At 47.2% G+C, this 17305-nt stretch overlaps 1 protein-coding gene across 6 annotated transcripts in view; it reads right to left on the bottom strand.

Moving 5' to 3' along the window:
• ATP6V1C2 (ATPase H+ transporting V1 subunit C2) overlaps nucleotides 1–11176 on the bottom strand; it is a 52717-nt gene extending 41541 nt beyond the window's left edge. For 5 of the 6 annotated variants that reach the window (XM_038560771.1, XM_038560773.1, XM_038560774.1 and 2 more), the window contains exons 1-3: nucleotides 11107–11176; nucleotides 9631–9785; nucleotides 7265–7332 (exon numbers count right to left, since the gene is read on the bottom strand). In XM_038560771.1, coding sequence (XP_038416699.1) covers nucleotides 7265–7332; nucleotides 9631–9759 — 197 coding nt within the window. In that variant the 5' untranslated portion in view covers nucleotides 9760–9785; nucleotides 11107–11176. Of the gene's footprint in view, nucleotides 1–7264; nucleotides 7333–9630; nucleotides 9786–11106 lie in introns of those variants that run through there. The other variant, XM_038560776.1, reaches the window with a different exon arrangement.
• Nucleotides 11177–17305: the final 6129 nt, after the last annotated feature.

The following is a 17305-nucleotide window of genomic DNA, read 5'->3' as shown; positions in this document are numbered from 1 at the left end:
AGAGGCAGAGACACAGGCAGAGGGAGAAGCAGGCTCCATGCAGGGAGCCCGATGCAGGACTTGATCCCGGGACTCTGGGATCATGCCCTGAGCCAAAGGCAGATGCTCAACCATTGAGCCATACAGGTGCCCCCAGTAATATGTTTCCTAACAAAGCTTCCATATGATTTTCTTGTACGCTGCTGTTCAAGAGCCACTGATGTAAGTGGTGTGGAGGTGGCATGCCAAGTGTGGCCTGCAGACCAGCAGCACAGTATCAGTATATATAACTGGAGCTTGTAAGAAATGCAAGGTCCTAAGTCAGAATCTGCATTTTTCTTGAGATCCCCAGGGGATTCATCTGTATGTTTGAGAAGCACTGTCTAGACTCTAGCCCAATGCTGCCTCATAGAAATATAATTGAGCCACAAGTGTCATTTAAAAATTCCTAGTAGGGGATCCTTGGATGGCTCAGCGGTTGGGCATCTGCCTTCGGTCCAGGGTGTGGTCCTGGAGTCCTGGGATCAGGTCCCACGTCGGGCTCCCTGCATGGAGCCTGCTTCTCCCTCTGCCTGTGTCTCTGCCTCTCAATCTGTGTCTCTCATGAATAAATAAATAAAAATCTTTAAAAATAATAATAAGAATAAGAATAAGAATAATTCCTAGTAGCCACACTAAAAAAATAACAGTGAAATAGGGCAGTCCCAGTGGCTCAGCAGTTTGGCAACGCCTTCAGCCCAGGGCCTGATCCTGGAGTCCCGGGATCGAGTCTTGAGTCGGACTCCTTGCATGGAGCCTGCTTTTCCCTTTGCCTGTGTCTCTGCCTCTGTGTGTGTGTGTTTCTCATGAATAAATAAATAAAATCTTTAAAAAAATAACAGTGAAACTAATTTTAATAATACATTTTACGGGGCAGCCCCGGTTTAGCACCTCTTGCAGCCTGGGGTATGATCCTAGAGACCCGGGATCAAGTCCCACATGAGGCTTCCTGAATAGGGCCTGCTTCTCCCTCTGCCTGTGTCTCTGCCTCTCTCTCTCTGTGTCTCTATGAATAAATAAAATCTTAAAAAATAATAATAATGTATTTTACGTAACCCAATATCCAAAACATTACTGTTTCAACAAATATTAGGATTTTCCTTTTTTTTAAATTTTTTTTTTTTTGGTACTAAGTCTTTGTAATGTGATGTTTCATACTTCACACATCTCATTTCAAACTAGCCACCTCTCAAGTACTCAAAGGCCCCATGTGGCTAGTGGACGCTGTGTGAACATCGTGGAGAGGATGGAGAACAGAGTAAAACTTCCAAATTCTTTTTACAAAGCTGTCATCATTCTTACATTAATACGGCTTTCTAATGTTGTGCTGTCACACAACAGACCCACCTTAATATTGTGGTTAAAAGTGAGGACTCTGGAGCCAGACTCCCTGCCTCTCACCTTAGCTCCAATTCAGTAAGTTTGTGGGTCATGAAATTAATACATGAAAATCTCTATTTATAAACAGTAAGCATTTAAAGAAAACATCTCATTTCTAATAGCAATTAAATAAAAAATAAAACTTGAGGGGAAATCGTCAATGAGATACCGTGCAGAACCTTTATTGAATGAGACATGGAAACTCTCTTTCAGAGGAAGGAGAAAAATAATTAAGTCATTTGAAAGATGCACTGTGCTCATGGAAATACTCAAAATGATAAGAGTGTTAATCCCCCCTAATTTCAATATAATCCTAAATGAATTATCAACAAGATCTTTGCACCATCCACATGATAGGTTCTGTCCTAAATGCTTGGGATATATCTGAATTAAAAAAAAAAAATCATGCTTAAGAGATATCTCACAATGAGATCTTTAAGGTTTGTAAATATTAGGGCAGGAGCATGAAGGCATGTGTATTTTTTGTTTTGTTTTACTAAGGAAGGAACAATACAAAACCATCATAATGATTGCCTACGGGGAGAGCAACTGGGGTAAAGTGGAACTTTTTGTTCCTTTTTATACCATTTGATTGTTACACCATTTAAATTTTTAAATATTTACAAATACTTTGTAAAATGCCAATGTTAATTATCTGAGCAATGAATAGACATGAGTGAGCCATTTTTAAATGTCTGTATTTAAAAAAAAAAAATCCTAACAATGACTGATGGGTGAATCTGGGTCAAGGCTCCTCTGCTGCCCTGAGCCCACTCAGCTCTTTGGGCATGTTCCTCATCTGGAGCATGGCTGGGTTAGATTAGCTCTCTAAGGGTCTGTGCAGCTCTAATATTTCAGGATTCTTCTGTTCATTCATTCAGCTGGTTTTTGAGGGCCTACAAAGTTATAGGTGAAGGGATCTACCGTGTACCAATGACTAACCTCAGGATCTAACTAGAAGGCTGGTATTAACCAAATGATCGCAGAAGAAAATGCACAAGTACACTGTGAATGCCATGAAGAGGGAGCCCACCAGGACAGGGGGTGGGAGGAGAGTCTGGGGAGGCTGAGCAGCCTGAGCAGGTGTTCAGGGGGTTTACAGCGAGGGGGAGGTTGGGAATAGTCATCAAGAACAGGAGGACAGCCAACACATACAGTAGGACTGCCAGGCAGCTTTGAGGAGTCTAGAAAGCACACAGCATTAAGAGGCATTCAACTGAGGCGCCTGGGTGGCTCAGTTGGTTAAACAAGTGTCTGCTTTTGGCTCAGGTCATGATCCCAGAGTCCTGGGATCAGGCTCTCTGCTCAGCAGGGAGTCTGCTTCTCCCTCTCCCTCCCCCCAGCTCATGCATTTAATCTCTCTCTGTCTGTCAAATAAAAAGGGGGGGCACTCAATTGATATTTTTCTAATGAACTGAAGAAATGTCATGCAGCCAGGGTAATGTTTTAAATTATATTTGCTTGTCTTTAGAATGCCCTTAGAAGAACCCACTCCCTGAGATCTGCATCATTAAGCAGACATCCGCACTCAGATATCTAATCTGTGATCCACATCTTTGAGCTAACCCTCAGTCAACTCCCCCGAGCCACATGGGTAAAGAAAAGCCACCAGCTATCCCAGAAGCTGGGCACTTTACTCAGGGGGCAAGCGACAGTCACCCGTGTACCACAGGGCCCCATGCAGTGTCTCTGAGTGCCCAAAGCACCTGTGCAACGTAACTATATTTCAACCCGCACCGCAAAACCAGCTAAGATAACGTCAAGAACTCAAACACTGATAAAGGTGGGGGGCGGGGGGGAGGGAGGCAGTGCGCTTCTTTCAAGATAAAATCATTCGGTTTCTCAAATGTTCATGAATTCCAGGGTAAATATAGAGTAAATGGGGGGGGGGATAAAGAATAAATTAAAAAAAAAAAAAGGAAGAAGAAGAAGGCAGTAAGCAAAACCTGCCTTCCAGCTACATGGAAAAACACTCTAGTGCCCCGAGTAAATAAATAATAAAAGGATATGGAAACAATACACCTTGAAAACACTTGCCCCTCCTCTGTTCTCCTGGCCAGAAGCAGCGCTGACAGGTTTGTGCTGCCTGGGCTAGCATTTATTTATCTAACAACACTCATGTCCCCTTTAAAGGATGAGGTAGGACGTTTCAAAGACCTGCAGGCCTTCAGGTAGTGTATATCCTATCATTTTACTCTAAACTCCAGCATTAACTCCTAAGACAAAGAACCCTGGGCCCCTGGACTAAATAAATGCTAGAAATAAGGGGTGCTCAGATCACACCACTTCCCTCTCCCGGCCCCGCCTCTGAAGGAAGGCTCTAGAGAATATATACCCACAAGGAAAAATAAAACAATGCACTGTGACTGCCATTCTCACCACACCTAGCCCTGCTTTTTGAAAACACCTTAATTCGTATGGGTCCTATCTGTTTCACGATGACAGCCTTAACCTTGCCTGCTCACACTATTTTCATAGTACTTCTTAAATACATGCCATGGCACCAGTGCAAGCAAACTGTTGCAACCACTAGGTATGGGACAGAACACAAATAAAAACAAGGCAAAACAACAAAACAAAAAGGAAATGAAGGTGGAAATAATAATCCAGGATCACAGAATTTTAGAGCTAGAGGAATAAGAAACAGGCCACGGGACCTGCACTAGGGCAGACAATTTGTAGCAAAGAAAGATCTAGAAGGGTCTAAAAAAGTCTAGAAAGACAAAATGCTGACTCGCGGTCATTTCTGCAGCAGGCCTGGAAACACTTCTTATGGCAATACTGCCGCTCCTCACTGCATGGCCCTCATGCTGTGGTGTGTTAGGGCTGCGGAGAAAATCAGGAGTAATCGCAAGCCTAGGGCAGTGAGCTGCCTCCACTGTCTGTCAGACCCAACTCCTGTGCAGCGGAGTAGCCTAAGAAAGGAGTTGATATTCAGGGATCAGGCCACTGTTCCTCAGATGTTAACTTTTCATAGAACATGTCCTAGGGGGGCCTCTGGGTGGCTCAGGGGTTGAGCATCTGCCTTTGGCTCAGGGCGTGATCCCAGGATCCTGGGATCGAGTCCCACATCGGGCTCCCTGCAGGGAGCCTGTTCTCCTTCTGCCTGTGTCTGTGCTTCTCTTTGTGTGCCTCTCATGAAAAAGAACTTAAAAAAAAAAAAAAGAACATGTCTTAGGTTTTTATAATACTTGATATAACATGACTTTACTTCCCTTCACTCTTCTGTGAAAGCACAGAGACACTCACTATTGTCCCATTTTACAGATAGGAAAGCCAAAGGCTAGTTTTCTTTTTCAAAGTTGGTGCCAACTACTTGGTGACCAGGACTGCCTTCCTGTGGTTGGAGCAACATCCCACGTGTATCAGAATGTTACTAACAAAGCATCCTTTTCATTCTCAGACTAGGGATAGGTGAACAGCGACAGAACCAGAAAACCAGAAAAGAACCAGAAAAGAACCCAGAAAACCTAATTTCTAGCTCATGGCACCAATCTGCAGATTAAGAATCCTTAAAGTGTGATCGCTAGGACTCCTTTAAAAATGTGTTAAAAAGGCAGGGACACATCACATCACCTTTGCGCTGAAAAGAAACACCAGCAAAGTCCATAGGCCCCGAGAACCTGAAACCCTCTATGGAGGCAGCAAGATTAAGTGGCGGGTGTCCTGGTCATGACCTGGGCCTCGTGGACTGTTTTCTTCATCTACCCCACCTGCATTCTTTTTCATTCACATGAGAACATTTGTTAACACATTTTCAGTTGCACGAAAACTGGGGGTTATTATTTTAAAACAGCCAAATAAACAAATTTTGGCAAATCCCTAGGGTATAACACTCAGAGTGGAATAGTTAATAGTGTGATCCACAGGATATAAGATATGAAGAGAGGGGTACTTAGGTGGCTCAGTCAGTCGAGCATCCAACTCTTGACTTCGGCCCAGGTCATGATCTCAGGGTCATGATCTCAGGGTTGTGAGATCGAGCCCCACTTCGGGCTCTGTGCTGGGTGTGGAGCCTGCTTGGGATTCTCTCTCTCTCCCTCTGCCTCTGCCCCACTCATGCAAGCACTCTTGCTCTCTCTCTCAAATAAATGATCTTTAAAAAAAAAAGATATAAGGAGAAAAGCAAGTTACAAAATACATATAACAAATGTCACCGTTATTAATATATGCAAGCATAAATAACATGCAGAGAAAAAATTGGAGGTCTCTACTGTAAATACAACATAACAACATAGTGGTATCTTCTGAATGGCATAATTACTGGTGATTTGGATTTTCTTTTTTTTCTTTAAAGATTTTATTTATTTATTCATGAGAGACACACAGAGAGAGGCAAAGACACAGGCAGAGGGAGAAGCAGCCTCCCTGCAGGGAACTTGGTGCGGGACTCAATCCCTGAACTCCGGGATCACAACCTAAGCCAAAGGCAGATGCTCAACCACTGAGCCACCCAGGTGCCCTTGATTTATATCTTCTTTTTCATGGTCCTCTGAGATCCATCTCTATTTTCCAGAGATTATGTACTAGATTTGTAACAATTTTATAAATTAATAAAGGACTTTAAGACTTTGAACTACTCTCACACACTTTTGGTGGGAATGGGAATGGGAATAATTCCTTGGAGAGGTGATGTGGGCATATCTGTACAAGTTTACATCCAAATATTCTTTAATCCAGCATTTCAATTTGCAATTATCCTACTCCTACATGTGCACAAAGAAAAAAGGACCACCATACAACATTATTTGTAACAGCTAGAGACCAGAAAACTTAAGTGTCCATCAATAGGGAAATACAAGTAAATTAGGAAATCTCTATTCAACAGAATAGAGCCCAGTAGAAAAACCCAGTTATGGACTGACATGAAACTATCTCTAAGGGATCCCTGGGTGGCGCAGTGGTTTAGCGCCTGCCTTTGGCCCAGGGCGCGATCCTGGAGACCCGGGATCGAATCCCACGTCGGGCTCCCGGTGCATGGAGCCTGCTTCTCCCTCTGCCTATGTCTCTGCCTCTCTCTCTCTCTCTCTGTGTGACTATCATAAATAAATAAAAATTTAAAAAAAAAAAAAAGAAACTATCTCTAAGATATGTGATTAGATGAAAAAAGCAAGGTGCAGGACATACGCTCTTATTTGTGTAAAACTGCTTTTTGGGACATATTCATATTTGATTATGCATGTACAGGCTGTCTCCAGAAGGTGCTCCTCAAAATTACAGTAATGTTGCCACAAAAGAGGGGAAATGAAGGAACAGGAAAGAAGAAACCAGATGAGAAGAAAACATGTCACTGGATAGCCTTCCATCTGCACTTCAAATTTTTTACTATGTGCTTCTAGTACTACAAAAACAAAACCAAACAAAGAACTTTAAAATATAAAGCCTTGGGGGAACCTGCATCAATTACATTTCTAAAAGTTTTTTTTTAAGATTTTTTTTAATTTATTCATGAGAGACACAGAGAGAGGCAGAGACTCAGGCAGAGGGAGAAGCAGGCTCCCTCTGGGGAGCCTGATGTGGGACAGGATCCCAGGACCCCCGGATCACGTACTGAGCCAAAGGCAGATGCTCAACCACTGAGCCACCCAGGCTCCCCATTGACAAGTTTTTAATACCTTATGCCATAGTTCTCTTCATTTTGAAGGTAGCCCCCTAAAAAATGCTGCTTCCAGAAAAAAAAAATCTACCTGAGAGCCCCCAGGTGCTGCTGTCCAACTGATGCCCTCATGGGGACCCACACTGGCTCTTCATGTGACTTCTAGGACTCGGTTTGGACAAGTATGGGTTCAGCCAAAGCAAGAGCACTGTGTCCTCTGACAACAATGTCAAATTCTCACTTGTTTGCAGTAAATAAGAAATAGTTTACCTTTCAGCAAAGGTATCGAGTTTCCCCAGCTCATCGGAGAGGCCAACCAAGGAATCCAAGGTCCCCACCTAGAAAGATCGGAAAGAAGTTAGAGGCTCACACTTTCTGGCAGAGAAGGGTAGGTCACTTTCAACAACGGTGCAGGGAGTTCTGTAACCTTCATCTTGCCTTTGCTATTACTGGTCAATGGCCCAACTGGGAGCTGGGAAGAGCTGTTAAAGAGAATCAGTGGATTTGGGATATTTTTGAACTTTTAATTTTAATTATCATTGTTGTTGTTATTGCTGTTATTATAATAAACTGGGATAAACGTCATTATTTCTGCCACAGGAAGGAGTGACCACTAGGTCACTGTGAGACCCCAGCTCATTTTCTTCTTAGAATGGGATTTGCTGGTCATGTGATTAATCCCCGCAGCTGAGGAGCGGATGTAGCAGAAAGCACATTAAAGAAGCTGCCATTTCCGGGGCGCCTGGGTGGCTCAGTAGGTTAAGCATCTGTCTTTGGCTCAGGTCATGATTCTAGGGTCCAGGGACTAAGCCCCGCCTTGAGCTCCCTGCTCAGCAGGGCTCTTGCTTCTCCCTCTGCCTCTGCCACCCCCATCCCCACCCTCACGGCTCATGTTCTCTCTTTCAAATAAATAAAATATTAAAAAAAAAAAAAAAGGAAATTGCCATTTCTAAAGCCTTTCTTCTTCAAAATGTGCAACCAGTCCCTATGTCTGTTCTTTGCTATTACTAACAGTGATCTTGCTTGCCCGGGGGCCAGCTCTCCCTCCCACCTCATCAGTCCTGCAAGGCCTTTTCTTTTTAGATTTCTTGTAACGATCGGTTTTTAAAGTGAAAAATGATTACAGCGTCCAAAGCTGTATTTAAAGGTCTAGCCACAGAGCCAGAAGGAAGGACTTTGTTTTCGTGTCACCAGTCACCCATCAGGCACTGAAGAGTAATCAGGATTAACGTGGTGTGTCAACTATACCTTCATTTGAAAATGCTTTAAAAAAATACTTTAAGAAAGCTAATTAGGAACGGATGAAGCCTGGATAGCTCTTATGAGTGCAGTTGCTCCTTTCCAGGCAATTTGATGTTAAGCAACTTTGGGGGAGGCTCCTGTTTCTTATCTTTCCTCCCTCCAATCTAACACGCTGCCTTATGGAGTCTGTAGCGCGTGCATGCTGAATTCCCAAACCTTTAGAGCATGGGCCACCAGACAGAGGGACATCTGCACAAGCAGCCACATATGGCTTCAGAAACCAGTGCTGAAAAAAGAAAGAAAGAAAGAAAGAAAGAAAGAAAGAAAGAAAGAAAGAAAGAAAGAAAGAAAGAAAGAAAGAAAGAAAGAAAGAAAGAAAAAGAAACCAGTGCTGCCACTCCCCAGATCCGCAGCCCTGGTCTCCTTCTTGGCTCTTCCTGGTTTATACCGTGGGACTTGTGAAGATGCCAGATGATGTGCTGAAGGTGCCTGGCCCCCAACATATTGTTCAATAAACGCTCGCAGATACAGTAGCATCACCGATAACTAGGGTGGCTGATGGCAGAGCTCGTAGGGCAGAGGGGCAGACTGAGGTTTGAAAGATTAGGTGACAGTTTGCTAGAAGAGCTGCCTCTGGTAGTTGGGGCCACCCCTCCAGCACCCACAACGCATTTGCACAGGTGTCATCGAAAAAGCCTCAAGCTTCGTCCTTTTGGAAATGTACGATCTTAGGAGGCATGACAAGAATTCCACTCTTTTAAAGCAAAAAGATTATTACACACCTTGTTTCTCCTTCATATTTCTTTCATTTTAACTTTGTTCTCTTGCAGAGCCCTTAGACTCCCCTGCCTCATACCTCTTTCCTGTCCTATCTCTTTCTGCCATCTGCCCACTTATCATTAAATTGCCTTCTTGCCTCTCCACCAGAACCAGAAGGATCCTTTATCTCCCACCACGTGCCCAGTTCTACTGGGGACTACCCAATGGTTCTGGGCTACCAAGAACGGTAACTACCAAGGATGCAGCTCTCCAAGCCCGCACGTTTAAACTGTATCGTTGGTCTTCTTATGTGTCCAAGACAACACACGAAGAATCCTAGAACAACTCACAGGCCCAGGTGTGTAAAATGCTCTTCCCACTTTTTCAAGACACTTCTACCCACACCCGTCTCCCCCTGCTTGTTCTGTCCTGTGCCTTTAAGCCCACAGGAACCACAACTAACTTTGGGCTGTGGTACGAAGTCCCATCCAGACCGCTGACTCACCCTGTCCATCCTCACCCCCAGGCTGGTCCTCAGCCTCGCTGTCTTCGCCCTGTTATTTTCTCCTTGGCTTCCCAGAAGACATCCACCCACCCCAATCCATCACCTCCTTCCTCCTCTCCAGGAATTTTACCTTGAAGTCTGGAATCGAGAATTTGGTGTTATAAGACAGGTTGGACTTGGAGGTTACGGTGTTCATCCTCTCCAGAGCTTGCAAATTTTCCTGATCACCAGGGGCAGAAATTAACCAAAACTCCGACATGCTTCCCGCCTTCTTTTATCCAGTTACTGACCAGAACCACAGCAACATACACAAACAGAAACAGGAGGAGACAAGTGTCAAATATCTCTCCACTCCTTCCGCACTCCCTTCCCGCAGAATTAATCCTCTGGAGGATGTGTTGATTTTCCCATTTCTCATTCTTTGCCCCTTTGACCTTCCAATTCAGATTCTCTAGTTCCAAGGACACCATATGCACAAAGCAACGTTTCTTATCTCCACTCAGAAAGCCCTCAGGGCGCCAGAAAGACTCTCAAGCCACCCCTAGGGTGGTTCTGACTGGTTTCCAGGGTTGGGGGAGAGGGTTGGGGAGAACCAGATTCCTGTTCCTTTTATCCCCCCCCCCCAAAACACACACACTCCTGACACCATAATGCACACGCAGGGCACAGCAAGCTGGGCGTTGGGCCCTCTGAAATAGTTCCTCCTTTCCACCTTGTACTTTGTGGGATGCAGGATGGGGTGAAGGCAGGAATGAGACAAGGAGGCAATTTCACAACAGGGGCTTGCTTGGACAAACCCCGGATCTTAACTGGCCAACCTGGAGAATAGTGCTACCCTTACAAACAGACTTCGGGGGGCACCTGGGTGGCTCGGTCTGCCTGCAGCTCGGGGGGTGATCCCAGGGTCCTGGGATGGAACCCCCGCATTGGGCTGAGCAGCAACCTGCTCTGCGCAGAGTCCGCTTCTCCCTTTTTCTCTCTCCCTCTGCCTCTCCCCCCTGCTTGCGCTCAAGCTCTCTCAAATAAATAAGTAAAATCTTAAAACAGGCCTCAGAAGAACTCCACTTTTTCACAAATACGTGGAAGGGGTGGTGGGAGGCCTACGAAAGTCGTTTTCCCCTACGACCAGGTGTGCACCGTGCAGAGGTGGGTAGCGCGCCGGGCCTCAGGTCTGCAGCTTCCAAAGGCCACTAGTCCTGCTCATTCAAACGTGCACACGCCCACACCTCGGGCCCCGGCCCGCTCCTCCCCTCCCAGCGCCTCCCGAGGGGGACAGCCCGGGCCCGTCCGGGAAGCTTTTCCTTTGGCCTCGCGTCTCACGCCCCCCCCCCCAAGACACCCCGGGTCCCTCCTGCCCCCGCGCTCCGAACGCAGTCCCTGGCGGTCCGGGGCCCAAGGCCTGGGGACACACCGGCCCGCGCGCGCAGCCTGCGGAGATGCCGCCCGCCCGGCCCGCCGAGGGCGCCGCGGAGGCGCCGCTTCCCGGGTTCCCACGGAGAAAGCGCGACCCCGGGCCGGCGCGCGGGGGGCCGAGGCGAGGCGGGGGGCGAGGGGGGGCGGCGAGCGCCGGCCCCCGGGTCGCGCCCCCGACCCCGCGCGTCCTTACCCGGAGCCTGCGGCCGCGCGGGGGGCTGCGGGCGGGCGCGGGGCGGAGCGCACGGCCGGCTCCCGGGAGGCAGCGGCTGCTGCGCGGCGCCCCGCCCCGGGCTTTTATCCCGACCGGGAGGCCGCCGCCCGCCCCCGGGCATTTGCATACCCGCCTCCCGCCTCCCTCCGCCGCCCGCCCGGGGCCCCTAGCCGGCTGTGGCCTCCGCGCGCCCCGGGTCCTGGGTCCCCCTCGGGGGTGCTGCAGGCGGGATCCTGGGGAGCATCGGGGCCTGGGTCCCCCTCGGGGGTGCTGCAGGAGGGATCCTGGGGAGCATCGGGGGCCCTGGGTCTCCCTCGGGGGTGCTGCAGGAGGGATCCTGGGGAGCATCGGAGCCCTGGGTCTCCGTCGGGGGTGCGTGCAGGCGGGATCCTGGGGAGCATCGGGGCCTGGGTCCCCCTCGGGGGTGCTGCAGGCGGGATCCTGGGGAGCATCGGAGCCCTGGGTCTCCCTCGGGGGTGCTGCAGGCGGGATTCTGGGGAGCATCGGGGGCCTGGGTCCTCCTCGGAGGTGCGTGCAGGAGGGATCCTGGGAAGCATCGGAGCCCTGGGTCCCCCTCGGGGGTGCTGCAGGCGGGATTCTGGGGAGCATCGGGGGCGGGGTGGGGAGCTCCGGCCCACGACGTAGCAGAGCGCACCCGACCTGCACGCCCGAGAGGAGCGGGCTGCGCGCGGTCCCCGGGACCCGGACCCCCACCCCCCACCGCGCCCCGCGGGGACCCAGCACCGGGGCTCGGGAATCCCCCGGCGACAGGACTGATCCGTGGGAAGAAACGCAACAGGTCCGCATAGGTTCTGGAACGCACCTGGGCGGGCGACCAAGCCTCCGTGGGCGTCCACGTGGGCGGCAGCGGGTCCCCGGTTGCCAAGGAAACTCTCCAGGGTCCCCCGCGCCCACCTCACCTCACCCCTCCTGCGAAGCCGCCCTGGATATGGCAGGGCTTGAAAACCTAGTGTCCCCCCCACCCCATGTGCAGTCACGATCTGCGCTGTCTGAAAAAAGAGAGGGAACCCCCAGAAATTAACGTGTGACGCTTACAAAACGAAAGAAAAACTCCTAAGAATTCATGTTCTCTGGAGTAGAGGAGGAAATGTGAGCGTATCCTTCCCCGTGGACGGTGTTTGCAGTGATTTCTGGGAAAGATAAAAATCTCAGAATTATAGTGGGGGGGGGGTGGAGAGTGTTGAAGAGTTCCTTGAGAAATGAGCCCCCCCCCCCTTATTAGACAAAACCAGTCAGACTATCCAACTGTTGCTGAGAATGCTTTCGGATCTTTGGAAAGGAAGGGAAGGTGGAACTCCAGATGCTGGGATGAGAAGCCCCAGATGCCGCACAGAAAGGTGACTTCTAAGGTCACAAGTGCTCACACTGCAATCCTGTTGTGGGCTTGGAATTGGCAGTTCGGAACTCCCAGCACCTGTGCGGTGCATCATCACTATTGGGACACTCATGTGCATTAGTCAGTCCTTGCAACATCATCTGAGGGAGGACACCTGAAACCAAGGGATGAGGAAACCCGGTGTGTACAGGGAGGTAAAAATGGTAATTCCAGGGAAGGAGTGGCCCGGTTGGACATTAAACCTAGGGTCTCCGACCTTGGACTTGACCCAGGAATGTCAATTCTTTCCAGCCAGGCCAAACAGAATCGTAGAGCTGCGGACAAACTTCAATTACAAACAAGTGTAGGGATGCTCCAGAATTGCATGAATTGCTGGGTGTCGGGTCACTGGTTAATGGCAGAGCTATGAAGGGGATATAGGCCTGGGGTCCAAGGGTCCTTAGCCCTGCTCCCCGCCAGCCTGCAGGACTGGGCCCTAACTCAGGGGGAGAATATGTGCTTTCCTTCTCAGATCATGTTTTTCTTCAATATTCCAAACTATCACCCTACACTGGCTTCTCAGGCATTGGGCAACACATTTAGAATTGTCCTGGACTTTCCTTACAGCACCATTCTTTCTACAAATATGGCTTCCTCTAATGAGCTTGTTTCACGAAATAAGAGTCAGACACAAAATAACTCCTGGACATCTGATTAAGAAGTTATTGAAGATCTACAGTGTTCCTTGTCTTAAAATCTTCCCACTGAAAACCTAAAATTTTCTGATTATTGTACACCTTAAGCTTCTTGTTACAGGTTGGAATTTGTGATAGTTGATGACTCCTGCTGTAGAGGTAGCTTGACTTTTTTCAACTCACTTTTTTCTGCTTATAAACATCACTTTCTGCTGCTTATAGAGAATTTGGAAAACATGGAAAGTATAAACAAGAAAGTTTAAAAAATCACCTGTATTTCCACGGTCTGAAAATAGCCCCTCTTAACATTTTTCTTAGCTACCTTTTAATGCATATTCATATATATAGACTAAGACTTTTGGCCATGATTGAGATTAGATATTATACATAAGGTTTGACATCCTTCTGTGGATTGTTTTTTAAAGATCAAAAAATTATCAAGCCAATCTTATCAATGAAGAATAATCCAATGGCATCAACAATTTACCACAGATCGGGACTTGAATCAGATCTATTTGATTTCAAAGGCAAATGAAGAGATCTTGTTGGACAACTTACATCTTAAATAAAAGGATTTTAAAAAAACAGAGAGAGAAGAAGAGAGAGAGATGAAAACAGCACTGTCTTGCCCCAGGGGTCTTTTGATTTGCAGCTTTCAAAGGCAACATCTGTACTCATCAGTTCTGAACGGACTTGTTTTATTTTGTCACGTTTCCCTATAGTCAATCAATCTTTAACACAGAGAAATTGGGAGAAATTCACCAAAAGTTGTGGAACCTGGTCCCTTGGTATATCTAAAGAATATAAAACAGCATTCCCACCCCATAAGGAAAGTGATTCCTTTCCATGTATCAGCCTGAAGCAGCCCTTATGAACCCATGTGCAGTTCCTCCAACTGTCCCCACACTCCCAACTTCTCTGAAATCTACAGCTAAATAACTCCAAGCTTATGTGCCTTGACCACTGCTTTGAAAACACCCGCAGGTTAGGGAAAGTGCCTCATAGACACAACCCTGTAAGAACCCAGGTTGTAAAGAATATTATCTCTTCCTGGGAATAAAGGCCAGGAAGGAAATGCTATCAGCTTGGAATTATCCTGAGATTATTATGAATTTAGCTTTGGCTACATAGTCCAGGAATATTTCCACAGTTGGCACTGGTTATGTATTGAGCCAGCTGAAGTCTGTGCAAGATGAAACAGTCCCATCAAGTTTGGGAACCAGAAGGACCAGGCTGGCCTAGTTGGTCTGTTGTTCCCTGGCCTCTCCCAGATGCTGCCCTTTGGATCTCTTTGTTACTTTGTGGAGAGAGCCGTCATAGGATGCTCCTTACGATGAGCACGGACACGTAATTCCACCTGCAGGTGGCTTAGGTGGATTTTTCTAGGCTTTCCTGATAAGAACCCAGGGAAGTTATTCTATAAGGACAGCTCTCTGGTGGAGATAAATGTTAAGTGGAGCTGTCTGCTGAGTCAGGATGGTGTTGGAGAAACAGATTAGGCTTTGGAATCGGGCAATTGGATGAGCTACTTAGCCTTGCTGAGCTGTGGGTTTCCCATCTGAAAACAGGGGCACAATTATGCCCACGTTTCAGGCTTGTCCTGCGGGTGAGAGAGAATAGCATTGGAGGCACCAAAGACGTGGTGTGCTCTGTGAACGCTCCCTTCACTTCCTGATCCCTCTCTTTCCTTAGATATCCAGTTGGGTTTTGTATCTTAAATATGGGCCATGCCAGGCATCTTTCTCCATGAGCCTAAAGTACTTTGACTTACGTTTTCCCATTCAGCCAATACCCTTGTGATTTAAGGACAGTCATGATGGCTTTCGCTCTTTGGTTGGACAAAGCGAGGCCATGAATTCTCATGATTTATTTGCCCAACCTGGACAGGGTTATGGAGAATACTGCTCTTCTTCTGCTCATTTAACAGCTTGTTACTATTCTTTCCAGTGTCTGCAAGGCAGTGGGGAGGATGCAAAAGCGAATCAGAGTTTTCAGCCTAGCGATGGAGAGAAGCAAGTGCGGTAAACAGAATCTTAAGAAGTCCTAACTCACAAAGGTATGAATACAACCCCCCGAGCAGGATGTGATACATGCATAGAAATGAGATGTAAGCGCTCAAGAATGCCATGATCCTTGTTTCACAGATGAAGAAACAGGCCAAGGAGATTAAGTGATCTGATCGGGAGCACAGTTACTGGTAGACCTGGAACTTGAACTTCATTCTTCCACCCCTGAGAGCATATTGCTCAACCAGATCTAAGCTCCCTCCACTGCCCTGTCCAAAGATGAGTTACTAGCACTCCGTCCATGATTACCTTCCTGACTCTTCCACTCTTAGCTGAGTGAACTTGCACAAGTTACTTGATTTGGGTGAGCTGGGACACAGAGATAGTAGACGTACCTGTCTTCTAAGGTTTTTCTGGGGATTCCATGATATGGCCCATGGACCGGCCCATATCAAGTCCTTGGTGAAGGCGTGCTAGGAGCATTAGCCACCTCAAACACTCTGCTCCTTTTCCTTCGTCTTTCCTTTCCTTATCCCTCACAGGGTTCTTTTGGAAGACACTGATTCTGCCCTGTTGTAAACTTGTGGCTCATTTGTCACTCATGCATTCAGTCACTTCAAACGTGTCTTTGATGTTGTTCGCCTTAGAGGAAGTAGAGCACAGCTAGTGCTCTGCTTGGGGAAGAAGGCAAAGCAAAGAGTCTCTCAGGGGTTTGGGTTCTAGCTTTGGAATTAAGAGGATCTGACCTCACATCCCATTTCTGGTGCTTATTAACTGTGCCCTTGCCACATACCCAACCTCCTTGCACTCCACTTTCCTCACCTGTAAAATGGGGACTTCAAGGTCTAGCTAGAGAGTTATGATAAAAACGGAAAGAAACGGAATGTGTGCAAATGTCCAAGTGTGCCTAACCCCACTGTGCTCCTCTCTTTAGATCAGAGGCTTATGCTTCACTCACTGTCACGTTCTTGGTGCTGAGTAGATGCTCAGGGAATATTTTTTGGGTCACCTAAAGCAAAGAGCTTAAATGCCCGCCACTGCTTGGAGAATCAGGGCAAGCCTGGTGAGAATTTTCTTGCTCTTCTTAAATCGATTCTGTTTTAGAACTTGTAAATGGTTTGACAGGGTCATGAAGATAGAACACTGTGTGTGAGTAGTGGCTCGGAGTGTTCAACAGGAGTGGCTTTCACAGTCATTTGAATTATATTTACAAGACTGAAAATTGGAGGTGGCGTAGATGCCCAACCAAGAGGGTTTGAGCAAATCAATAATGGCATAACCATGGTGCCATTGAAAATGTTTTAGAGGAATAGTAAGTGTCGTCATTAAGATTCCAATGGCAGCCCGGGTGGCTCAGCAGTTTAGTGCCACCTTCAGCCCAGGGTGTGATCCTGGAGACCTGGGATCGAGTCCCGCGTTGGCTCCCTGTATGGAGCCTGTTTCTCCCTCTGCCTGTGTCTCTGCCTCTCTCTGTCTCTTTCTGTGTCTCTCATGAATAAATAAATAATTTTTAAAAGATTCCAACTTTGTAAGAAATGATAATGTAAATATAAGAAATGCAATACATGCATCTATATTCATCTTAAAAGGAAATAAATTAAGATGTTAGAAGAAGTTATTGCTGGAAAGTGGGATCATAGGTGTTTTTTCTCCTTTGACCTTTGTATTTTCAACTTTTTTATAATAAACAAGTCTTTTTGGGGGTGCCTGGGTGGCTCAGTCGGTGAGGCGACTGCCTTTGGCTCAGGCCATGATCTCAGGGTCCTGAGATTGAGCCCATGTTGGGCTCCCTGCACAGTGGAGATTCTGCTTCTCCCTCTGCCTCTGCTGCTCCACCTGCTTGTGCTCTCTCATGCTCTCCCTCTCAAACAAATAAATAAAATCTTTAAAAGACAATAAGCAAGTCATTTTAAAAAAGATTTTATTCGTCTATCTGTTTATTTAGAGAGAGTGCATGTGCAGCAGAGGCAGGGCAGAGGGAGAGGGAAAATCTTCAGCAGACTCTCCACTGAGCACAGAGCCCAACTCAGAGCTCAATCTCATGAACCTGAATCATGACCTGAGGCAAAACCAAGAGTCAGATGCTTAACTGACTGAGCCACCCAGGCGCCCCTGTAGTAAACAAGTCATTTTTAAACTCA

The sequence above is a fragment of the Canis lupus genome, chromosome 17, assembly GCF_011100685.1.
Source record: "Canis lupus familiaris isolate Mischka breed German Shepherd chromosome 17, alternate assembly UU_Cfam_GSD_1.0, whole genome shotgun sequence".
Lineage (NCBI taxonomy): Eukaryota > Metazoa > Chordata > Mammalia > Carnivora > Canidae > Canis > Canis lupus.
This window is presented reverse-complemented; position numbering and strand designations above follow the sequence as displayed.